This window comes from Dipodomys ordii, unplaced genomic scaffold, assembly GCF_000151885.1.
Source record: "Dipodomys ordii isolate 6190 unplaced genomic scaffold, Dord_2.0 Scaffold22, whole genome shotgun sequence".
Taxonomy (NCBI): Eukaryota; Metazoa; Chordata; class Mammalia; order Rodentia; family Heteromyidae; genus Dipodomys; species Dipodomys ordii.
In genome coordinates this window covers 2,189,435-2,214,503 of record NW_012267238.1, presented here as the reverse complement: position 1 = coordinate 2,214,503, position 25,069 = coordinate 2,189,435, and the positions used below count along the sequence as shown (strand labels likewise).

The window sequence follows — 25,069 nt, the reverse complement described above, 5'->3', positions numbered from 1 at the left end:
CAGAAATCTAGCAACCAGAAACCTTGACAGAAAAAAAAAAAAAAAAAAGTAGTAGAATGCTAGCCTTGAGCTCAAAAGCTTATGGACAGCACCCAGCCCCAAGTTCGAGCCCCAGGATGGCACACACACACAAAAATAATAGGTCTTCCCTGTCCATGCCACACAGCATGATTAAAAGCTTGAGATGTTAGTCACAGTAGTAGGTTGGATCAGCTGTTTCCTCTCACTTGGTACTAAAACCCAGCCCCCTGCTTATTTCTTCTCTTCATTTTTGCCCCCATTTGCAAGATGGTAACTGTACCTGTCTTGTTTAGAAGCCCTGCATCTGGGATCAGGTTGATAACATCCTGAACCATATTAATTCCCTATAACCAGTTCCCAGAGCATCCTGGACCCTAGGCAGCTACATAAACCCAGGGAAAGCCTATGGCACTAGCTGGGTCAGAAATCGTAGTGGGCATTCAGCACCCAGGACCTCAGCACCTTAAAACCAAAGCATATACAGGAGAGTACATCTAAAGGCTAGGCCAGGCCTGCCTGGGTCCTCTGGGCTAGTGTCACATATGTGCTAGATGGGGATATAGCCTGGCACCCATGGGTACCATGAGGATGGGCAGGGAGAAAAGTGCTACAGAATGAATTGATTTGATAAATGGCCATTTATTACCCTCACGAATTGGCTGAAACCAATTTCGGTCACATCAACCCTTGGTAAGTGCTGGGATATTGATTTGTGCAAAGTAATACAGTGAATTTATCAGTGTGATCCCCAGCTGCAGGGCCTCTAGCAAGGCTGGTACACAGTTACTGCTGTACAAATGGAGGAGATAAAGTACCAGCCCTGTAACCCAGACCCCCACAGCCTCTGGTCTTCTAGGGTCACAGAAGCCAAAACAGGGACAGCTTGCCTATCACAAACCAAAGCCTGGGAAGAGAAGTTCCCCTTCCACAGCCCAGAGCTGCTGTTGGTCATGGGTAGAGTGAATGCCTCTGTCAGGCAGATCTGAGAGCCCGGCACCTCTTAAGTCCTTCAGCCTCCAAAGAAGGCATCCAGCTCTTTAGTCAGCACTTTCAGAACTAGACCACATCAAGACTAGATCATTGTCCCACTGAAATCCTTCTCAAATCTGGCCTTTCCCCTCTGATCCAGATACCATTTTACCCTAGCTCAGGACATTGGTAGCTCACCATGCAGTGGTTTCCTGGTCTTCCTGACTCATTCAACAAGAATTAGTTCTCCTTGTTAGCTGGAATGACCTTTGAGTACATAATTTCACTCCCCTGCTGAGTGGCCTTTGCTACTTTTACATGGCATATGGGGTGCTCTGTTCCTGCAGACCCAATTTACACTGCACTCTCTGGTCATGGCGTTCATTCAGCTTCTTCCTCCTGCCACATGGGATGTTCATCTCTTCTGCACTTGACCCTTACCCATCTCCCACATACTGGCTAGTTTCTCCTTGGGGTAACTCAGTTCAGCAGCAATGGATTGTGGGCTCCTTGAGGGCAGCTGTGATTTGTGTTTTCACAATTTCTGGCATCACACCCTACTCAAAGTAGATGTGTATAGTTTGTGAGTTCATTTATGTGATTGGCCCTTATCCCTCACTCTGGTGTACTCTGAGGGAAGAGAAGCTGCTGCTCCTTCCCTCTAGTAGCTTCCAACTACATTACTTGACCTTTGACCTACAGGGAGGGCAGGCCATTTCCCAGACCTCTGTGAAGCTTTCCTTGGGCAGCAGTTCAAGTTGCACACACCTGGCAGTTTCTTTGGGCCATTACTAATCAGGACATGTGTCAAACAGCCATTCTACTAGTTTCCTCCCGGTTGTCCTCCCTTGGGTAGCTATCCCTTACATGCCCTTCCACCACAGGGCCTGCTGCATAGTCACTGTAGCACAGCAGGCTCCTGCTTTACTTCCCTGGCTGCTCTACACCTGCCTGTGCCCTTCCTTTGAGTCAAGGTGTCTGATGAAAGAACCATATCCAGCTTGCCTGAGTTAGAACACTTCCTGCAGCTCTTGAGACCCTTTTGCACTGATATTCTTATGGCTTAGGCTGCCCTACCCTTTTATTGTCTACCTTTTACCAATATACTCAAGACCTAGGTCTTCCAAAGATGCCCTCCAGTCCCCCCGACCCTGGATTCATAGCCCTTTCCCTGAGCTTCCAGTGAACACTTTTGGCTTCATTACTACTCTTGCTATATGGTATCTGCTGCGATTTTCACTCTCAGAAGTCAAGAACCACCTTTTCTCAACTTTGTGTCACAGAGATGGGCACACAAGTGCATAAAGGTTGTTTAATTCAAGTGAATGTTGATGAAAGTTTCGACATGGTGATTCTCAACCAGGAGAGTTTCTCTGAAGAATTGGTTCTCCTGGGAGATGCCGCAGCATAAGGCCATCATGTTTCCAAGTTAGGTTAAGAAACCTCCCACACTAGATCATTAGAACTTATCAAAAAGGATGAGTCATTGCCAGACTCATCCAGCCTCAGAACCAAGACCTGCCTAGGGTAGGAAGATGCAGCTGTTTCCTCTCCTTGATTTTTTTTATACACTGGGGCCTTCCTAGAAGGTCCTGACCTCTTCCCACATGCCTAGCAGGGCCCCTAACTGTGCCTCATCCTCCAGCCCACATGGCTCCCCCATCTCATTTGGAGCCCACCATTCATTTACTCACAGCCACCTCTTTGACCTCACAGTACACCTCTTTGACCTGGCAAGAGCTTGTTGGCTGAACATATGCACAAGGGTTCCTGGAGAAGAGTCAGTAGAATAGAAGGCTTCTTCACCCAAGGGCAGTAGAAACCCCCTGGAACATGACAAGACCCTGGGTCTGGGCCGTACTCTCCTCTGTAAAATGGGAGATGAATAATCTGTCCTTAACCACTTGATTCTATGCAGACTAAGAATTCATTTAAGTCAGTGAACATTAAACCTGTGTTGGACTGGTCTCAGGGCTCCCTCAGTAATTAGGATAGCCAGCACTAGCTTTTATTTTTTATTGAGATTAGATGATTACATAAGTTTCACATTTCACAATCAATATTGTAGAATAGTGATACTTAGTTAAAGTCACAAACACATTTAACTTTCACAAGGCAAATTGGCATTATCATGGTCTATAAAGTTTGTGAATTTTATGAGCTTTGACAATACAACTATTTCTTCCACATCAGGTGATATGTACATTTCTTTCCTTTTGCTTAGTGTAGGCTGTTCCCTCTTTCCCTCTCATTCCCTCCCTCCCATCTCTGCCTTTGAGTTGCTTAGTTCATTTTCGTCTATGCTCAGTACAGCTGATGGGCCCCTCTGTTGTATGTTTTCCCGTTTCCCTTTGATTCTGTGTCCTCCTAGCTTCCCTCAGTTGCATGCATATATATACCATATATGTGGTCAAGAACATGGAGTCATTTAGCAATGATACAACAAAATGAGTGGAAGTCCTTTGTTTCTCAAGTCCAGTTTACTTTGTCATATCTCCTTGCATTTTGGCTTTAGCATCCACATATCAGGGAGACCATGTACCATTTGTCTCTTTGCTCTTGGCTTACCTTGCTCAAAATAAATTGCTCTAGTTCCATCCATTTCCCTGCAAGTGCCATTATTTTGTCCTTTCTAATGGCTGCACAATATTCCATTGTATATAGGTACCACAATTTTTGGATCCACTCATCTGTAGTGGGGCATCTGGGTTGTTTCCATATCTTGGATATTGTGAACAGGCCAACACTAGCTTGCTTTCCACCACTCCCCTGCCCACCAACCCCACCCCGGTTGTGGGGCTTGAACTCTGGGCTTGGGCGCTGTCCCTCAGCTCTTCAGCTCAAGGCTATCATTCTACCAGTTGAGCCACAGTGCCACTTCTGGTTTTGGTTTATTGAAGATAAGGGTCTCATGAACTTTTCTGTCCAAGCTAGCTTTGAACCACAATCCTTAGATCTCAGCCTCCTAAATAGCTAGGATTACAGGCATGAGCCACCGGCACCCGGCAGCACTAACTTTCAATTGAAACACAAGTTATGGATATATCTTCCTTCTAGATATGAAGGCACAAAACAAGCAAAAGAAACTCCCCGCTTTGAGCCTATGTTATATGTCAAATTGAGATAGAGTTATATCTAAAATTAACCAAACTTAACCTAGGTATGGTGGTGCATGATTATAATCCCAGCATTTGGAGGCCTGAGCTACATAGAGAGACTCAGGCTCTAAAAGAAAATAAAATTCTCTGTATATCACCTTTATAAGAAACAAAAAACCCCTGGGGCTGGGAAGTTGGCTCAGTGGTAGAGTGCTTGCCTTGCATGCCTGAGGCCCTGGGTTCGATTCCTCAGCACCACATAAGAAAAAAGGCGGAAGTGGCGCTGTGGCTCAAGTGATAGAGTGCTAGCCTTGAGCTGAAGAGCTGAGGGACAGCGCTCAGGCCCAGAGTTCAGGCCCCACAACCGGACCCAAAAAAAAAATGTACATCAATAAAATATTTTAATCTTAAGGCTGTGGAGATCAGATCACAGTTCTGAGCCAGCCTGGGCAAATAGTCAATAAGTTGGGCATGGTGGTGATAGTGATCCAAGGTACACAGGAGATTGACTTGATTGTTGGCCTTGGACAACTGAGAACTGAGTATGTAAAGTTTATTTTAAAATATATCCTTGTTTTGAAATATTTAAACACTTGGGAAGAATATTTTCAGGGGCTGGGAAGGTGGCTCAGTGGTAGAGCACTTGCCTTGCGTGCTTGAGGCCCTGGGTTCGATTCCTCAACACCACATAAGCAAAAAGAAAAAAGCTGGAAGTGGCTCTATGGCTCAAGTGGTAGAGTGCTAGCCTTGAGCTGAAGAGCTGAGGGACAGTGCCCAGGCCCAGAGTTCAGGCCCCACAACTAGACCCAAAAAAAATTTTTTTTCATTACTTTTACTTATTATCATTCCATTTTACAGATTACAAAATACAAAATGTTTTGGTGAACATTAACTCATCTCTCTTTATGTGGGCTTGATACAGAATGTATGTTCCTATTTCCTTCCATTTGGCAGATGAGGAAACTGGCTCTAAAAGAATAGATGTTTTATTCAAAGTCAGTCAACTAGTGACAGAGGCAGGACTCCACCTAGCCTAACTCCTATTGTGGCCACCCCCAGACCAGTTTGGAAATGAACATGTCCTGGAGTATACAGGCCCATGAATTAATAGGGTAGATGTACTGAGGTGGAATGAATCATAAGTTGCTGCAGGTGAATTTTCAGATGGTGCCATTGTGGCAGAAGCATATGGAAGGCAAAGGAGCCTGGTCAGAACTTGCCAGAGCAGGGCCAGATAGGGGAGCGGACTGAGCTGTGCACCCAGAGGGCCCTCGCAGCATTTGTAACCTACAAGCAGTGGTAAGGACAAGGTCAAAGGATGAGCATCCTACCTTCCTTGTACATATTTTCTCATCTATAAAATGAGAATCGAGTGCTCTTTCCTACTTGCCTCTTACTGTCCTAATGAGGCTGATAGGAAATTAGGGTTTCTCTAGAGACTGTATGTACAGTGCTGATAAAGTAACTTGCATGTTTGCTGGCCCACACAGAGAGGATCAGCACTTACAGCCACCTGTCTCAGCCTCTACCCTGGCTTGATAGGACCTTCTAGGCTCCCAAACCTTGGTCCTTGGCTATCCTGTCAGCCACACACCCTGGGGCTAACTTTCTTTCTCCAGTCCTTCCTCGCTGCTTCCATTTTTCATTCTGTCGGACTCCATCTGCTTGGCCGTTTTTCTCTTCAGACGTTATTAGAAATATCCAGAGTTGTAATTGCTTAATGGTTGGCATTTCGTCTGTTTCATGGAAGACCAAATCAAACCCACCCCCAGACTCATGCCCTGGTTCTGGCAGAATTGACCAGGGACAGCTGTGCAGTAGAGTCTGCCTGGCATTATAAAGAGTTCTCTCCCAGGTGCATTATTAGAAAAGGGGGAAAAGATGGCCCCAGGGTAATTCAATTCCACATTCTCCATGGTGTTTTTTGTATTACACAGTCCTGCAATGTTCAGTTCTTGGGCTGGGATGCTACCCCAAAAGAAAAGCCAAGATCAAATCACTGGGGGCTCATGCCTATCATTTTAGCTACTCAGGAGCCTGAGATCTGAGGATCAAGGCGGGAAGCTAGCCCAGACAGAATAATAATGAGACTCATCTCAAAATAAGCAAACAAGCCAACATGGAAGCATAGGGTAGAGCACCAGCTGTGATTTAAAAGGCTAAGTTGAGAGCATCTAACTCAGAAGTCAAGCCCCAGCACTGGCACCAGGAAAACAAAAACCCTCATGTAAATAATGATCACTGTTCCCAGGACACCTGAGTGATGCTGGGTGCTCCATGAAGCCTGAACTCAGCTCTTTCCAACCTAAACTCTAAATTTAGCTAATTTTTGGAATATTGTAGCTTCTTTTGGGAGATTCTTCTCCCTGCTCCAACTCACACACATTTTTACACAGTATCCACAAAAGCCTAGTTTTTGCCATTTTTAATAACCTCCATTTCCCCCAAATATGTTCAGCCTTAGCTCCTTTTGTCAGGACCCCTTCAAACAGGCTTGAGCTTTTCTCACTTAGTCTTCATTTTTCAGGTACCTATGAAGTCAGTGAGTTCCACACATAGCTAGCCCTTCCAGAGCATCTCCGGTTACTTAGAAATCTGGATCCTAGCCCAAGGAAGAAGACTCCATGTTTTCCCATGCCTCTTCATAAGTTTAGAGAATATCTGGATGGTCAGAATGGCCACCTTTACATCCGTGAGGTTGCAGTTTCCATCTGGTTCAAGAGAGTAGAAAAGTGGCAACATTAGAGATTGAGACAAGAAAGGTCCAGGCCCTTCTAATTTCATCCTACCTACCATTCCTCAGATAGTGAGCAGTTTTCTGTTTTGTTTTTGCCAGGCCTGGGGCTTGAACTCAGGACCTCAGCACTGTCCCTGAGCATCTTTTGCTCAAGGCTAGCACTCTACCACTTGAGCCCACAGCACCACTTCTGGCTTCTTCTGTTTATGTTATACTGAGGAATTGAATCCAGGGCTTCATGCAGGCTAGACAAGCACTCTACCACTAAACCACATTCCCAATCATAGTGAACAGTTTTTGCACCTCTGTCCTGCCGGCCATCTGTCCCAAATCCATCTTAGCTTCCATGATCTATCATCAAACATGCCTTTTCCAAAGAGCTATCCATGGCCCCTGCAGCTGCTTCTTGGAAGCCCAGTCCCACAATGTAGTGTTTAGGAGCTATCTCCTCAAAACTGGCAGATACAAACTAAGATTGTCAATTATTTCTCCATTGAATAAATCTTCAGGCCTTGTCCACTGACAGATGTCCCTTGGCTAATTTCCCCTGACACTCTGGGGACCGGACCAGACATGTAAGTTACATCTGCACACAGCCTTGACATTGCACAGTGCTCTTCCATCCTTTTCCTGCTCCTGACAGTCATGTTTCCATTAATGCAACCCACATGGATATTCACTTGCTAAAGAAACAGTATGTGAGCCAGGCACCAGTGACTCATGGCTATAATCCTAACTACTCTGTTTGGCTGAGATCTGAGAGTCACAGTTCGAAGCCATCCCAGGCAGGAAAGGCTGAGAGACTCTTATGTCCAATTAACCACCAGAAAACCAGGAGTGGTGCTATGGCTTAAAGTGGTAGAGTGCTAACCTTGAGTTAAAAAGCTCAGGGACAGTGCCCAGGCCCTGAGTGCAAGCCCCACAATCAAAACAAAAAGAAAGTGAGGTTTAGAAAAGGTAACTCTACAATTATTATTTGTGTAACTATGATGCCTCAGTTTCCTGTTCAGTATAATAGAATACTGAGATAGAATGCTGAGAATACGTCCCCCTCTGAGTGTCTGGGTGTAGGTACTGAATTAAATACATTGTTGGTAGATTTTCCAACTAAATCTAGCACATGACGCTTCTGGTTTTGTGTCACTTGAGCAAAGCTTCTAAGTCTAATTCTCCTACTTGATAGTCCGCCATGGAGTTTCCTAGCCTTGAGTGACCCTTGACCAGTTTCTCCTCTTGAAGAACAATTAAGGCTTCCTACAGCAGAGTTTGAACCCCAGGGGGACCCAGTACAGTTCCCTTCCTCATACCCCACCCCCACTGGAGGCCATGGTTAACAGAAAGGTTAACCATGTGACACTTCCCCTCCCATGCATCAAGCTTCACACTACAGAAAATACATTTGGCTGTTTTCACTTCCTAATCCAGACAGCAGACCAGACTTGGTTTCCCCAAATGGGAAGAAGCACAAAGTGCATACCCCAGGTCCCCAAGACCTGCCATGGGTTTCTTTCTCTCCACATGCATAGTGAGTGGAGGGGTAACTAGCCAGAGCTAAAGTTTCTCTCCAATTTCTCCTTCACCAATCCTCTACCCGCTTCACCTCCATTCACCATCCACCCGCCTTTCAGTTTCCCTGGCAACGCTGAGTGCTCATCCTGGAAAACTTTATCCGAAATCTGCTCTGGGCAGCTTTCCAAATCCATGCTAACCTGATTAGGTGTCTCTAGGGCCCTTGCCAACTAATCAGATTAGGCAGCACTAATGGTAGTGAGGACTTTGAGTGGGCGCAGAGCAGTAAAACATATTGTATACTTAGTGATAATTATCCTGCCTTTTGTGTCATTGATTTATCTGCCTCCCTCCCTGTCCCCCTGTGTTGTGTGTTTGACCATAGCAATCCGGAGGAAAGAGAATGGCTGGTACGATGAAGAACACCCTCTGGTCTTCCTCTTCTTGGGATCATCTGGAATAGGTAATTGGCAACAATCAGCCAGTGGGGAAGGAGAGCCGGGGAGTGCCTTGCCTGATGAGCCTAACATCCCCAGCTGCTGTGGGCCAGGGGTCACCACCCACCTCACTTCAGCTGCAGAAGCAAACTGCCTCCTAGTTGCATAGTCACCAAGAAAGGCAACTGAACAAGAGAAGCTCTGGTGTGAGAGCTAATTTACCTGGAGGAACTGATTTTTAGGGACTGTTAGCCCAGGTCCAGGTGCTCTGCACCCTTAAGCCTGCCCTCTGAGAACACTGAAACACCTCCACTGCTGAGTGCACTAGCTTCATTCAGGGCAGCCAAGTTTTAGGAAGGTTAAAAAGAAGCCCCTGTGACAAGCACCATGCCAGGCGTACAATAGAACTGGTCACAGTAAAATAGATTGCGTGTTTTTCTAACAAGTCTGGCCAGGTTTTCCAAGGCATTCTCTGTCTTCATAGACCCCTTCTCTTCTACTCTCACCCACCACTATTGTCTTAAAGAGGATTTTGAGGGTTGGCTGCTGCCACTAACACCTTCATGAACCTAGCTCTCCTTTAGATGTCAAATCCCAGTAGGTTACGAACCCATGACCATGCTACTGTATATACTGTACAGTGACTTGCAGGGACTTTTACCATCATTCCAAATGACCACTGGCACTGTCATTCCTTCTTTGTCACAAAGACTTCACAGCCAGTGGAAGTTACTCTCACTTGATGTTTGAGACAGTCTTATTCATCCCAGCCTGGCCTCAAACTCAACAGTCTTCCTACCTCTACCTTCCAAAGTGCTGAGATCACTAGTGTGTACCACCATACCTGGCTGGAAGGTACTCATCCTTCCCAGCCCCTACTTGGCAGTTCCAGGGCCTGGCTTAATGGCAAGGCCTGGTTGATGAGGGAATTGAGAGAAATGTAAGGCAGTGAGGCACTCCTGGGAAGACCCTGATCCTCAAAGGATCATCTGGTTGTGTATTATAACAGCCAGCCCTGCTGTTTGGATGCTAATACAGAGAAAAGGCCTCGGTCCCTTCACACACACACACACACACACAAATTCAGATGCAATGCTGACTTTGACTCAGGTCCCATCTTCACTGTTCATTCCCTGTGTGATTCTGGGACAGTCTCTGAGCCTCAGCATTCCATCCATAAAATACATGCTTTCCAATACCCCCACATAGCTAGTGTTCTTTTACTCCAGCAGATAGTCCTCTGGTCCTAACCCACTTCTCCCTTCTTTCTTATTAGGAAAAACAGAACTGGCCAAGCAGACAGCCAAGTATATGCACAAAGATGCCAAAAAGGTAAGAGCTAGGCCCAAAGCCCATTTTCTAGCCATAGAGGGAGACCTTGCTATGTTCTGGCATCAAAATCCCAGGCTCTCTGAATCTGGTGGTAAGCCAGTCAGAAAGATGGTCCCTGACCTAGAAAGCAACCTCAGCTTTTGCCATCTATCATTCCAGGAATTTAGGCATGTTGTCCAACCTCTTTTTTTTTGTTGGTCGTGGGGCTTGAACTCTGGGCATGGTCTCTGTCCCTCAGCTCTTCAGCTCAAGGCTAGTGCTCTACCACTTGCCACAGCGTCACTTCCAGTTTTCTGAGTGGTTTATTGGAGATAAGAGTCTCACAGACTTTCCTGCCCGGGCTGCCTTTAAATCATGATCCTTAGATCTCAGCCTCCTGAGTAGCTAAGATCACAGGTGTGAGACACCAGCGCCCGGCTATGCAACCTCTTTGTGCCTTCATGTCCATATCTGTGCAGTCAGAATAATCATCCTCTACCTGGCTAACTCTTGGAGCTCTTGGGAGAATCCATTGCAATTTATCCAATACTTGCCCTTTGTCAGGCACTGTGCTAGATGCACTAACCATTAAAGCAGCCTTTAGTGAGGGCTGCTTTACAGTAAAGGCTTAAAGCCTGGGGTTTAGGCAGAACAGCTGTCCAGAGCAGGCAGGACTACTTAAAAGAGACCATGGGGCTGTCAGAGAAAACAAGTAGGAATAGGGAATGCCTGTTGCTTCTGTCTCTCCTGCCTGAGCTTTTAAACCTGGTGTCTTGTGTCTTCTGTTTGGGCTGTTTATAGTACTCTTTCCTATAGCTCAGAGTCCTGAATTCTTCCAGAAAGGGCCACTCCATCCCATTTGTTTACACTCGTCTTTCCAAGGTCCTTTCAATTTGACTTTAAGCTAATAGGCACTGCTTTAGAAAGAAAGAATGTGAAACATTTCAAGAAAAGCTAACTACCTCTTACTGGCCTTCCCAGTATAGAAGCTAAGGTCCCTTGCCCTACCACCAGCTGAGAACCTCGGTATGCTTGCCTAATTCCTATAGAAAGTCTTTCTAACCACCCCAATGAAGTACCATGGAGTTGCTTAGGACTCTGTAGGTCCAGTGGCCCAGCCACACACTGCTAGCCTTGTGTTCTGCTTGCCACTTCCCCAAGATCCTAGCCACCACAGTAACAAGGAAGATAAGGTTGAGTCTCCTGAGCTGCTTCCTACCTAAGAACTGGAAGAAGTTTCTCAAGCCTGCTAGACTATGCCAGTACTTTGCTTTTGCCTCAGCCTAAGGCAGAGCAGACCCACTTGGTAGGTAGGCAGGCAGGCAGGCAGGCAGGCAGGCAGGCAAGCAGGCAAGCAAGCAAGCAACAGCACATAGCATGCTAATGTGCTTCAACCAAATAGCGAACAGCATTTGGAAGACAATTCATCAGGTTGGCAGCGATTGAAACAATTAGCACTCTGGAAAGGGCCATAAACTAGCAAGACTATTAGGGAAGATGCAGTTACGGGCAGGAACCACCTGATTAGGGATGAAGAATTTGGAGTGGTTTAATTTTAATACTGTCAGAAAGGTTAATATTTAATTACAAATTATAATCTCCTTATCCAAGCTGTCTTAATATGTCTTCATCCACTGTGGAAGTAGAAGGAAAATATCTGCTGACTTGCTGGTGTGGAAAGGAGAGGGACTTGGAAAAGACTGATGATGCAAGTAATTTTTTAGTTGGTGCATCTGAATGGGAGACATTTCCCTAGGGCAGGGGTCCCACAGGCACAATGATGGCTTACTTTCTCCACAACTCACCCAGAAGGAAGGAGCACCATCACCTGCCCTCACCCTCTGTTGGAGACAGCAAGCTGTCCTGGGCAAAATCTCTGGAGCCAGCCTTTTCTTGACTCAAGTTCCATTTCTGCTTTCTCCTGGCCCAGACAGGCATCTACCCTAGAAATTTCAGCTCTCTTGCTTTAGTTAAAGCTATGCAGTTCTGCAGCAGGGATTATGGTGGAGACCATAGGAGTTGTGGCTCTCTTGGGCCCTAGCACTCAATGAATGCCATCTCAGTTGACATGTGCTATTCTTCACTCCATAGCAGTGCATCTTCCACTCCTACTGATTTTGTGAGGAACTGTAGCACAGATGCTCACCTAGACCCACTTTCCAGATGAGAAAACTGAGGCCCTATAGCATAGTCTTGACCATGCCACTTCTTAGGGACAAAGTAAAATCAAAATCCTGTCTTGCACTGGGTACCAGTAGCTCATGCCTGTAATCCTAGCTACTAAGGAGGCTGAGATCTGAGGATCAAGGTTCAGAGTCAGCCCAGGCAGGAAAGTCCATGAAAACTGAAAACTGAAGTGGCCCTATAGCTCAAGTGGTAGAGTGCTCGCCTTGAGCTGAATAGCCTAGGGACAGGGTCCAGGCCCAGAGTTCAAGCCCCATGACTAACAACAACAACAACAAAATCCAGTCTTCAACTCTCTCTCAATACCTTTGTTCACAGCTGCTCAAGGAGGCTACATTGCAAACTTGTCAGTTTGTCCATTTTACATAGGGAGATAGGAGGCATGCCAGCTCCCCTCCCCCACCAAAAATAAGTAAATCTTTTTTTTTTTTTTTTTTGGAGTCCTGTCGTGGGGCCTGAACTCTGGGCCTGGGCGCTGTCCCTCAGCTCTTCAGCTCAAGGCTAGTGCTCTACCACTTAAGCCACAGCGCCACTTCCAACTTTTTTCTTTTTGCTTATGTATTGCTGAGGAATCGAACCCAGGGCCTCATGCATGCAAGGCAAATGCTCTACCACTGAGCCACCTTCCCAGCCCAATAAGTAAATCTTTAAATTATGGGCGAGTCCTCTGTAAAGCTTCTACTTTTGCAGGCCTGTGGGACAGCTCACTTCAGAATATGTTTAAAAGGTAATTTTGGCCAGATTTGGGCCTTCCCTTCAATATCTCCTGGACTGTAAGCTGTGTAAATCTGTGCATGTGATACTTCCAGGACCCAAGGAGTATGTGAGGAAATTGTCAGGTTCAGAACTCTTATCAAGCTCTTATCAAATAGGGGCTCCCTTTCATTTGCCTCCAAGATACTCGTGAAGTGAAATGAGCACTTGCAAGAGTCTACTGACTTGTATCCTAGTTCTGGCTCTGATCCTTAGTTTCCTCATTTGTAAAGAGACTGATAACTTCAAACCTCCCCCAACACATTCTTTGCACTTTTTTTTTTCCAGTCCTGGGGCTTGAACTCTGCGTCTGGGCACTATTACACAGCTCTTCAGCTCAAGGTGAACACTGTATCACTTGCCCCAGCGCCACTTCCAGTTTTGAGTGGTTTATTGGAGATAAGAGTTTCACAGACTTTCCTGCCCAGGCTGATTTTGAACCATGATCCTCAGATCTCAGCCTCCTGAGTGGCTAGGATTACAGGTGTGAGCCACCAGCGCCTGGCCTTTGCACCGTTTTTTTTTTAAATTATGAGATTTTTTTTCTCTCAATCTCTGTACCATTTTTCCCAGATTGAACAGCTTTGTTAACATCACTAAGTAGAGTTAATAGTCCTTGAGGGCTGGAGATGTACTCAATGGTAGAGCATGTACCCAACAAGCTCAAATGTCCTAAGTTCAAACCCACAGTGGAAATAGTCCTTGAAAAGAAGTTTAATGTTGTTATGTGAGGTGGTCATGAGGCAGGCTAGCAGCTACAGTGGTAGTGCCAGCTCTGTCCTACTCGGTAAGATTGGCATCTGCTTCTGGTTACATCATTTTCCTTATTTCTGAAATAATTTTTATAATGTCTCATTGGATTGTTAGGAAGATTAAGTGAAGTTAATGATGGAAAATGTTAAGTACCCTTCTTAGTGCATAAATAGGTAATTATCCACATTTTCTATTCCTAGAATTGTCATTAGCTCACATTGTAAGTACACAATGATTCCAGTGCAGAAAACCAAGCCCAAAGAGTTATCCAAATCTATACTGCAAGTCTCTAGGAGAAGTAGGGTGAGAAGTCAAGTCACATGCCATCAGTAAGCAGTAGAATCTATACTCCTTGGACATGGAGCCTCATGGCCAAGCCCGCATGACATCATAATCTATGACTTCGTGTCCTCATCTGTAAACTGGGAATAATAGTACTTACCTCACAGACTTGTACTTGATCTAAGCTTTTTAAAAAAAAATATTGTTATTGTTATAATAAAGGTGATATACACAGTTATATGTCAGGTAAAGAGTACATTTCTGTTTGGATAATGTCACCCCTTCCCTTGCTCTCTCCCAGTTTTGATCCAAGCTTTTTGTAGAAGGGTAAGAAGCCTTTTCTCTGTCAAGAGCTATATGACTATTTCTAACATCATTTGCAGGCCATACAAAATTATCAGTATAGACATATGGCCAGAAGTAGCTGGTGAGAAGCATACACATCTAGCCCATCATGTACTAAATTATGTCACCAGTCTTAGACATGGGCTGGGCATTCCTATCCCTGCTTTACAGCTTGCTTAAAACATTGGTAGAAACATAGTGAGCAACACTGATTGACAGCTCTTACCTGTCAGATTTGTCTGTGACTTCCATTGCTCCCTCTGGACAGCGCTCCAAACTTTTTCATGCCCATCTTCTACCCTTGTAGAAGCCTTTAGTGTCTCATGGCTGAGCTGTAGAGGGACCCTCAAGAAATGCTGGGTCATGCCCCATGCACTGATAGCAGTGCTTCTCCATCATGTGCCCTTAATTACCTAAGTCCTTCCTTACCTTTCGGATTAGGTCTGCAGGCTCCCAGAGCCTTGTGTTGCACAGGAAGAAACTAATTCAAGGGGGTAGGTAGCATGGCCAGAGCCACACAGGCAGTGCAGAACTGAGACTGAAAGCCAAGCTCCCTGACTCCCAGCCCAGGCTCTTCCCACCTGCCTGTACCATGGGTATAGAGTGACAGAACAGACAAAAAATTAAAAGCTACATCTCTGATTGCCTTTTGGACACTAGCTGAGCCCTACATTTCAGACATAAGTGTCTGCCTTCCTTGGACAGTCTTGGTGACATGTCACACACAGCTCTCAGGAGCAAGAGGATTCAGTAAGGGCTATCTCTCAGATGGCAGCATGTGCCAATAAGACTAGAACCTCACTACTGAATAGCCAGGGCACATGTGGATACCTTCACAGCCCCTTGAACTAGCTCTCTATGAAATGGAAGGGCACTTCGCTTGTATTAAACTCTTCAAATCACATGCTGCTTCCCTGGAAATCACCCTAAAACCCAGTTGTGGAGAGAGGATGGCCACATTATAAATAAATCTTTAAGTGAAATTTAAGTGGAATGAAGAAATCAAACAAATAAGCAAACTAAAGCAAAGGGATGTTGGTCCCACAGACTTGGAAGGTTAAGGGCACTGTGGAACCTTCCCGTCCATGTCACTGCCAGCCACATTGCTAGTGCTGACTTTGTCCGTGATTGACAGCACTCAGGATGAGATGCTTATGAACAGAAGCCAAGTAGTTCACAGTTGTAACCTGGCACACACAGAATGCCCTCTAGAAAGTGGAGTGATCTGAGCAGTAGAAGCCTACCTGAAGGAAGGGACACCTGAATCACATACAGAAGAGAAGAGACATAATTTACTTTATTACAGTTGAGAACAAGAGAATTAATGTCCGGGGGGCGGGGGGGGCAGGGAGTTAAGGGAGAGGGAGTTGAAGGAAGGATGAAAAGGCAGAAGAGCAAGGACCAGGAAAAATGTATAATGAGGATTTGATATAAAGCAGCTCAGATTGGTGTGGCCCAAAGGCCCAAGCAGGGATAGTGGGGTGCTCCCTTCTGTGCCCTTCCCGTACCTCCTACCTCCACACAGACTTACAACCTGCTTGTTTCCACACAGGGCTTCATCCGGCTGGACATGTCTGAGTTCCAGGAGCGACACGAGGTGAGAGACTATTCTCCGGAATTACGGTTTGGAAGTCCTGTCAACATAACCACCTTAGCATTTTGTAGGATGGGGCTTCTAATGATTCCAGCATCCCTGGGATTATGTCCTGGGAGGAGAGGGAGGAACCAAGAGACATGCAACAGGGTCACTGACACATGTTGCAAAGGATTTACTCTGGAGTCTAGAGGGATACTAGCTCTGCCTGCCTTCCCATGAAGAAATGGCAAGATTCCTCCACACCAAGAAGGAAACAGCCAGAGTCCTTGTTTAAACAGGCAGTCTTAATAGTTTATAAAGCCATCTTTCCACAGAAAGAACTTCCTAGCATATTTCCTTCCTTCCACAAGGTGGCCAAGTTTATTGGGTCTCCACCAGGCTACATTGGCCACGAGGAGGGTGGCCAGCTGACCAAAAAGTTGAAGCAGTGCCCCAATGCTGTGGTGCTCTTCGATGAAGTGGACAAGGCCCACCCGGATGTGCTCACCATCATGCTGCAGCTGTTTGATGAGGTAAAGCCTGGCCATGTGGAGGATACATGATGTTATCAGTGGCTGTCTGATCTTCTCATGGCTTCCTATTCCCCCCGCCCCAGTGTGTGCACTCAGTCACCTGGTAGATGTAGTATGCTGGCTGGTCCTTCAGAGCTTACGCATGCAGTTCCTTAGGTACTCTGAGGACCAAGTACACAGCTGTGGACTACATCCAACCCTGCTTCTGCTTAGGAGACGTGATGGTAATTTTGAATTTCATATGCCACACACTTCTTAGAAATGTATATGTATCATCCCACTGTCCCAAAGCCCCTCTAAAGGAATGAGGTAGTTTTGATTACTGTCTCCATCTAATATGTGGACACTTAAATTAATGAAGCAAGAGTAATCTGCATGTGGTCACACAGCTGGGAAGGCAGAATTGAGGATTCTAACCCAGGGTGCTCTTTCCTAGAGCCTATAGTTTAAATGACAACCATGTAACAAGGGCAAAAGAGCAAGGCCAGTCTGCAAGGAAGCACACAGAAGGGGAAAACTTGGCTCCACGGAGGTGAGCCCAGCAGTCTCTGTGGCCTTTGGCCTCCCTGAACAGGTACCGCTAGTGGCATCATTGACTCCCAAGAGAGGGAAAGCAATGCCAGTTGTAGTGTTGTACACCTGTTAGCCCAGCACTAGGAAGCTCAAGGCAGGAGGAAGCAGTAAGGAACAAATGTCAGACTTAAAGCAAGTAACAGGCCCTTGGTTTAATTTCACAAGATGCTACAGGCAACGATGTAGAGAAGGAAGGAGGCCCTGAGGTTTAGGATTGCTCAAAGTTCCTAATGGAGATGCCCAAAAGTTACATCCATTTTGGAGTGGCCTAGGAAGCATCTGACTGAAAGTCACAATTCAAGAAGCTAAATAGAGGTATAGTTCAAGTGGTAAAGAGCTAGTCTTAAGCAAGAAAAGGGACAGTGCCCAAGGATGACAGGGGCAGACTGGCAGCTAGAAACTGGTTCCATCTTCCGAGGTAGAAACTGCATGCACCTCAGGCCTGAAGCAGTTAATTACAAGTGCATTCCCATGCAGGAAGTCCCTGGGCCCCTCACCAAACTATCACACAGCACCATGGCTGGGTCAACTTCTGCTCGACTCCAGAGCCAGCAGCCCAGCACAGAAGTACTAAGTAAAAGACTGGCCCCCTGAGATTCCACCCTCTCGTTTCCCTTTAATTCTTCACACGTGAGACAGTGGGTAAGCAGCCCCCTAACCCTGGGTGAGCATTCAGGCCCCACCCCCAATGTCCACACTGGTTGCTGGTGGCAGGAGGGAGAGGAACACGTGTTAATTGCCAAGGAAACTGAGAAAGAGACACGAGCACTGAAAGTCATCCTTTGGGTCAGTCATGCACTGCACCTGCTCCCCTCATCCACCTGGGACCCATCCTGGAGCCCAGTTATGAGCAGAGCCTTGATCTTGTAGAATGAAATTGCTGCTAAGTTATTGCTCTGTCCAGGATGGCAGTGTGTGAACTTGGTCCTTGGAGATCACCTGTGTGAGGTTGGTATGGATGCATACTATGCCATATGCCCATGCCCAGGCACATCACATAGCACCCAAACAGTGCCCCAAACTAGACCTGCCCCCAGTGAGTTCTGTTATGGGAGAGTTTATAAGCAGGGGTGAGAATGGAGAGCTGGGGCCAGAAGCTCAAGGCATCTACTTGCACCTGCTTCTCCTTTTATCACCTCAAGGCAGGGACAGACCTAGGCCAAAGGTGCTGGTAAAACAGGGCTGGAAAACATACCTAGTGCTCAGGAGCTGCTCAGCTATTCTCCCTCCTTGCCCACCTCTGTGGTGGAACTGGCCTTGTTGATGCATGGACTATGGACGCCAAGGCCGACCCAGAGTCAGGCCCGTGCCATCAGGGAAGGGGAAGGTTTGAGAGATAGTACATGACTGAGTAAGGCCTGGGCAGGGCCCAGCACCGCTGGCACGGTCAAGCAAAAGCCAGCAATTGCTCAGTGGTCTACCTCAGAGTATGTCTTTTGGCTCTGCCCCTGTCCCAGACAGCCTAGGAAGGTGCTCTCTCCCATCCTTCCCAAAGTCTGCAAAGGATGCAGACTGCATTTAGCCTGATTCTGAGAAAATACCATAATAGGGAAAGAAAATGGCATGAGGCACCACTGGACTACCCTTTGTAGCCTGGTACAGTGGGAAAGGAATGGTTCTGGGACCAATCAGAGACCTGAACAAAGTACTAGACCTCTGCACCTTAGTTTCTGGGGCTTGACCTCAGGGCCTGAGCGCTGTCCCTGAGCTCTTCAGCTCTTGAGCTACAGCACTACTTCTGGCTTTCTGGTGGTTAATTGGAGATGAGTCTCACAGACTTTATCCTGCCCGGGCTGGCTTGAACAGTGATCCTCGATCTCAGCCTCCTGAGTAGCTGGGATTACAGGCATGAGCCACCAGTGCCTAGCCAAAATGTTATACTTGTATAATTCTTCTGTCTCTCCCTCTGCTGTGTGTTCCCTTTCCTTCTGTGTGCTCCTGTCCACGCCCTAGATGCCTTTTCCTGAGTCTTGTCTAGACTTTATCCCTGTCAGGATGGAGGATGGCTTCAAGCTGTATTTTCTTCCATGTCATCTGCTACACTAATAACCACTCTGGCCATTTGTACTTGCTTCCTGAAGCTCGTTCACCAGCCCAACCACATCTGGTCTTCACAATCACCCGCTCATGTACTGTCCTCTGAACTCCTGCAGAAAACAGCTTCCCTTCATCATCATTGGCACTGCTCATTACTTGGGTCTTGCTGCCCCTCTAGACTAGAACTGTGATGAAGGCTCAAGTGACATCCCAGTACCCCAACCCAGAGTCCCACCTAGTATAAGCCTTGAAGATAGTATCTTGGGTAAGGCCTCTGACTGTCCTTTGGACAATGGAGATCACTGTGCACCCTGAGGTAGTACCAAGTACAGTTGCTGTGTCATGTGGAGAACTCTGTCAGTAGAGCTGTTGGGTCTAGGATGCATCCTGTAGCCAGGGGCAACAGTATAGAAGGATTTGGGCATTTGTCCTGGAGAATGTGTGTACCACGAGTGCTGAGCTTGCTCAGCCACAGATCCCTGACGTGCATCCCCAATCTTTATCAGGGCCGGCTGACAGATGGGAAGGGGAAGACCATTGACTGTAAGGACGCCATCTTCATCATGACCTCCAATGTGGCCAGTGAAGAGATTGCACAGCATGCGCTACAGCTGAGGCAAGAAGCTTTGGAGTTGAGCCGTAACCGCATTGCCGAAAACCTTGGTAAGGTGTATGACCTGAGCTGTCTCAGCAAGTGATTGGGCCCCCAGCCTCCTGGGGACAGATGCTTTTAGTGTCTTGGGCTCAGGTGAGGTCCTAGAGCAGACACCAGGCACCATACTAGAGAGTGGAGGGGACAGACAAGTGTTCCCCTTTCTCAAGAAGATAGTACCCATTCTGTGTACAAACCTGCTAGGTGACAGAGCCACTCAAGTATTTTGAGGATGTACACTCAGTAGAGACTCTGAGGGCATGGAAGGTCAGAAACTAGATGTACTTTGACAGTCTTTTGAGCAGGGAGGTGGCTGGCTGGCTTCCTGTGTATGTGGGCCCTGGAAAATGGATCATGTAGAAGCTGTCTCTGCCACCTTTCTGCTCAGGATGAGCCCTTGCAGCCCTTTTCCTGCCAGGCTTGACTCTTCTCCCTATGAGCCCCAGCATCTGACTGAGGAACTGCAGGTTCATGACACATGAGAGCTAGAAGGACATTAGTAGTAAAGTAGTAGTTAAAAAGCTAAGGCCGAAGGAGGAGGCTGCAATGCTTGGTAAGAAATGTACGCATTATCCTGCCCATGTAATTGTAACCCCTCTGTACAGTATCTTCACAAATAAAATAAAATAAAAAAAAAGCTAAGGCCGAGAGAACTTCAGATCACAACAGGACTGGAGCCCAGGATTTCTCCATGGGTGGAGCAAAGCCATAGGCACAGCTCCTTGTACATGGAGAAAGCAGTTTGTGATTCCGTTTCTTTAGGGGACGTCCAGATGAGTGACAAGATCACCATCTCAAAGAACTTCAAGGAGAATGTGATCCGCCCCATCCTGAAAGTAAGAGTCCTTCTTGGTGAGAACTTAGCCATCCTAAGCATAAGCCCCAATGGGGTCCGGAAATTTCCCTCCTCTTCTCTCACCCCACCACTGCTCTGGCCCTGCAGGCTCACTTCCGGAGGGATGAGTTTCTAGGAAGGATCAATGAGATCGTCTACTTTCTTCCCTTCTGCCACTCAGAGCTCATCCAGCTAGTCAACAAGGAACTGAACTTTTGGGCTAAGAGAGTAAGAAGGGACTGCCCATGGGAGGGGCTGGGACATGTGTCCACTAGACACATGAATTCTGGGCTGGGAACAATCCTCCATGAACATGGACTCCCCCCCACCCCAGGGTTGGGGACACTGCCCCGACCACTCATAGGCCCAGTCCTCAGGCCAGTAAGAGATGGAAGCACTGGCCCCATGCAAACAGGCCTCTCTCTAACCTGTCTCAGGCCAAGCAAAGGCACAACATCACATTGCTGTGGGACCGCGAGGTGGCAGATGTGTTGGTTGATGGCTACAATGTACACTATGGTGCCCGTTCCATCAAGCACGAGGTGAGCACAATTACTAGCATCATAGGTACCTCCACCCCTCCTCACTGGTGCCCTGAGACCCAATTCCTCAGCTCCTACTCTGCCCGCCTATAATTTGGGTGCTGAAACTCCCACTTCAGAACCAAAAATACAAGGTGATCAACTAAAAGCACTGTCTGAAGGGTAACCCAAGAATGACCTCTTTCTGGAATAAGAACTGGGCTGGAGACTTCAGAAATGGACATTTAGAGCCTTTAGCCTAATCCTGAAAGCTCAGTACCATTAACGCCACATTGGGGATCAAAACAAGGGTCCAAGTAGCAAGTGACAGAGGCTAGCTCCAGGTTCGGGCCAGTCAGTGATGACCATGTCATTCATCCTCCATCCCCTGCAGGTAGAGCGCCGTGTGGTCAACCAGCTGGCAGCAGCCTATGAGCAGGACCTGCTACCAGGGGGCTGCACCCTGCGCATCACTGTGGAGGACTCAGACAAGCAGCTGCTCAAGAGCCCTGAAATGCCCTCACCCCAGGCTGAGAAGCGTCTGCCCAAGCTGCGGCTGGAGATCATCGATAAGGACAGCAAGACCCGAAAACTAGACATCCGGGCACCACTCCATCCTGAGAAGGTGTGCCACACCATCTAGCTACCACCTGCCCGTGTGTGCCCTGAACACCCAATAAAGGCCCCTCACTGTGGCATGGCAACTGACCTCCCTTCCCTGTGCCTTCCCTAAGCGCTGCTGCCCTGCTCACAGCCCCAGTGGAGTGCGTCTGACCTCTCCTATCTTGGTTGTTGGCCCATTGGGTAGCAGCCCCAGTCTCCAGGAGAGGAGCTACTTCTTGGCCCTCCAAGCAAAGAACAGCAAGGTCCCTGACCTGTGCTTCTGCATGGTTCTAGTGCCTGAAGCCACTGGAACTCACTCTATCATGTTCCCAGATACTCTGTACAGCAGCTAGGCCGAGATCTGGCTGGAAGAAGACGGACCAGGCCAGGACACACCATCCTTGCTGTTGCTCATGTAGTAAAGACCCAGGTGTCATGGGAGTGGGGAGTTGAGTACAGAGGCGCAGGCACAGAGTTCTCTCATTTTGTCTTTAGCTACCTCTGTGCTGTGCCCTAACATTCGGAGGCAAAGGGACACACAGAGCTTCCCCAGCCCTGAGATGCGGCCAGCCTAGAGTACCTGAGCCGCCCGCCTAGGTTGTTACCCCATGCTGCTCGGCTGCTAGACAGCAGTCCCACAAGACCCAGTAAGCTCAACTTTGAGGGGCTATCAGGCATGTGGGAGTGGGGAGGGAAGGGGAGAGGAGGGGGTGGCCAGTGGATCGGGATTTGCGCAGGTGGCCCTTGAGCTGCCTCAGTACTGTCTGAACTGCCGTCCCAGCTCAGGGAGCCACTATGTTAACAGTTTTGGACACCATGGTCCATAAGGAAGGCAGGACACAGCAAGGCCTGGTGCATCCCCGGACACCACCCACAGTGGCCTCCGCTAACCATTCCATCCACTCTGTGTGGTGTCAGCTAATCTTTCAGAAAGCAGAGAATGGGAGGGAATTGGTGCCTTGTGTGGAAGAAGACTATCAGAACAGGGTCAGGGCAGTCAGAATCCAGGACATGGCCTATAGACAGGAAGAGTCTGGCTCAAGTGATAGAATGCCAGCCTTGAGGAGAAAAAGTAAATCACACATAGAAAATTACAAAAATAGCCAAATGCTGGTGACTCACGCCTGTAATCCTAGCTATTCAGGAGGCTGAGATCTGAGGATGACAGTTCAAAGCCAGCCCAGGCAGGAAAGTCCGTGAGACTCTTATCTCCAATAAACTACTAGAACACTGGAAGTGGCGCTGTGACTCAAGAGGTAGAGCGCTCACCTTGAACTGAAGAGAGCAGGGACAGCTCCCAAGCCCAGAGTTCAAGCTCCACGACCGACCCAAAAAAAATACAAAAATAGTAGAGTCTTTGTAGACCTTTCTCCAGTTCCTAAGACAAACATTTCATAAAGCCACACTGTAATGAGAAAACCAGAACATGACATACTGGCAGTACTGCTGACATGCAGGACTTGAATTTTGCCCAGTTTTCCCCTTTTTGTTCTTTCTCTGGTCCAGATTGGAGCCAGGACACCCGATACTGCACACATTGTCACGTTCCCCTCAGTGTGTCCATCCACTTGTGGCAGTTCCTTCTGTCTGCTCTGGCCATGGTGCTGCTGAGGAGTCCGTGTTGTGCTGCAAGGCCCCTGCCCCCACCATTTGGATTTGTCCAGTGTGTTCACATGTGTAGACTGGGGGTGGGGGGCTCTGCCCTTGGTGCCTCACAGCAGCCAGTCTGCTCATGTGACCCTCAACGTAAGCTGGGGGTGCTAGATCTACCACTGGAAAGCTGCAAGTGTTCATGTAGCGCTCATGAGGCCCTGGGTTGATCTGGGGAGATACTGAAGCTGTTCTTTGTTCACCTTACTCTGGGGTTTGTCCTCAAGCTTATTAGGCAGGCACACCCCTACTTGAGCCAGCCACATCCCCAGTGTGAAACTGTTTAAATGTTGTATATTACCTAACCTACAAAGTCTCATATCTCAGTGGCTCTTGCTTTCAAGTGTATGTGTTGTATTTATCTAATGCTGGCTTTCTTGTTCCTTATGCATCTGTATTCATTTGTATCCTCCAATGAAGAAGAGCCTTTTCCTTTATCTATTCAGTAATTTATATTAGTTTGAAAATACTAATGTTACTCGGTGGGTTATAATTTGGTACTAGCAGTTCATTTTGTTGCTCAGATTACCCCACATTTGGCTAGTGTGGACTCTTTCAGCACTGCTCCCATTATTTCTTGAACATCTTCTCACTTCTTCACCTCAAGATGTTTGAGGTTCTCCCACCTTTCCCTGCCCTGGCATCACCCATTTCTCCCAGAAGATCCTAGTTCCTTTTATTGAATAGGCCGAATGACTTATTGTTGCTTAGAAAGCAAGATCTGGACATTAGATACACTCATTGATACTTAAGCATTGTTATTTCTGGGCCTCTGAGCAGACTGAGTCAGGAAATAAATGTGTATGTTAACACACACACACATACAGAGTTTTGTGTGTCCCTCTAAATACTGGTAAAAGCCAGGAGTTCATATTGATGCCTACCGTCTAGTCTAAGACCATAAGCCTTCACTGCATTTTTCTCCTGCTGTCTCTTCTCTGTGGTAGGCAGACTTCCCTTAGAAGTTTTGAGTCTTAGATCTTGAAGATCTAAGTAACAGTTACTTCTTCCAGAATTGCCTTGCCAGACCTCCCAGGTCATGTTTACCCATTTCCTGTGCTTCCATCACATCCTGGCATTGCTCAGCTCACTTGCCCTATGTCTGTTTTTGTCAGTAGAATATAAGCTCCAAGGAGCCCAAATGCTGAAGCACTGAGCTTGTTTTTCCCAGTGCCAGCACTGATAGATGCCCCAGGAGTACTTGGATGGATTTGGGGCAGGGGACCTGCAGCTTGTATACATTATACAGTGGCTCTGAGACAGAACAGTGTCATTTGTTTGCTTAGAATACTTATATATGGGGCTGGGAATGTGGCTTAGTGGTAGAGTGCTTGCCTAGCATGCATGAAGCTCTGGGTTTGATTCCTCAGTACCACATAAACAGAAAAAGCCAGAAGTGGTGCTGTGGCTCAAGTGGTAGAGTGCTAGCTTGGAGCAAAAGAAGCTCTAGGCCCAGAGACCAAGCCCCAGGGCTGAGGGGGGAGGGTAGGGGAGGGTGATTGTATTTATCATGTGCTTGTGGCCAGACATTGGGACCAAACAAGATTGGAGCTCTGAGTCCCAGAACCCTAGAGGGTCCTAAGACTTAAATATAACAACCTTTTTTTCCATCTGCCCCGCCCACCTCCCCCCCACAACCTTATTGTTCAAAGAGAAAATCTTAAACCAGGCATGGTGTGGTGGTACATGC

At 47.2% G+C, this 25,069-nt stretch overlaps 1 protein-coding gene across 1 annotated transcript in view; it reads left to right on the top strand.

The window, feature by feature from the left end:
* Positions 1-22,813, top strand: part of Clpb (ClpB homolog, mitochondrial AAA ATPase chaperonin) — a 134,199-nt gene extending 111,386 nt beyond the window's left edge. Inside the window, exons 8-16 of the mRNA XM_013014177.1 lie at positions 8,720-8,797; positions 10,048-10,103; positions 15,952-15,996; positions 16,347-16,508; positions 19,625-19,781; positions 20,533-20,606; positions 20,714-20,833; positions 21,043-21,147; positions 21,521-22,813. Of these exons, the coding sequence (XP_012869631.1) occupies positions 8,720-8,797; positions 10,048-10,103; positions 15,952-15,996; positions 16,347-16,508; positions 19,625-19,781; positions 20,533-20,606; positions 20,714-20,833; positions 21,043-21,147; positions 21,521-21,769 (1,046 nt within the window). The 3' untranslated portion in view covers positions 21,770-22,813. The remainder of the gene's footprint in view (positions 1-8,719; positions 8,798-10,047; positions 10,104-15,951; positions 15,997-16,346; positions 16,509-19,624; positions 19,782-20,532; positions 20,607-20,713; positions 20,834-21,042; positions 21,148-21,520) is intronic.
* Positions 22,814-25,069: the final 2,256 nt, after the last annotated feature.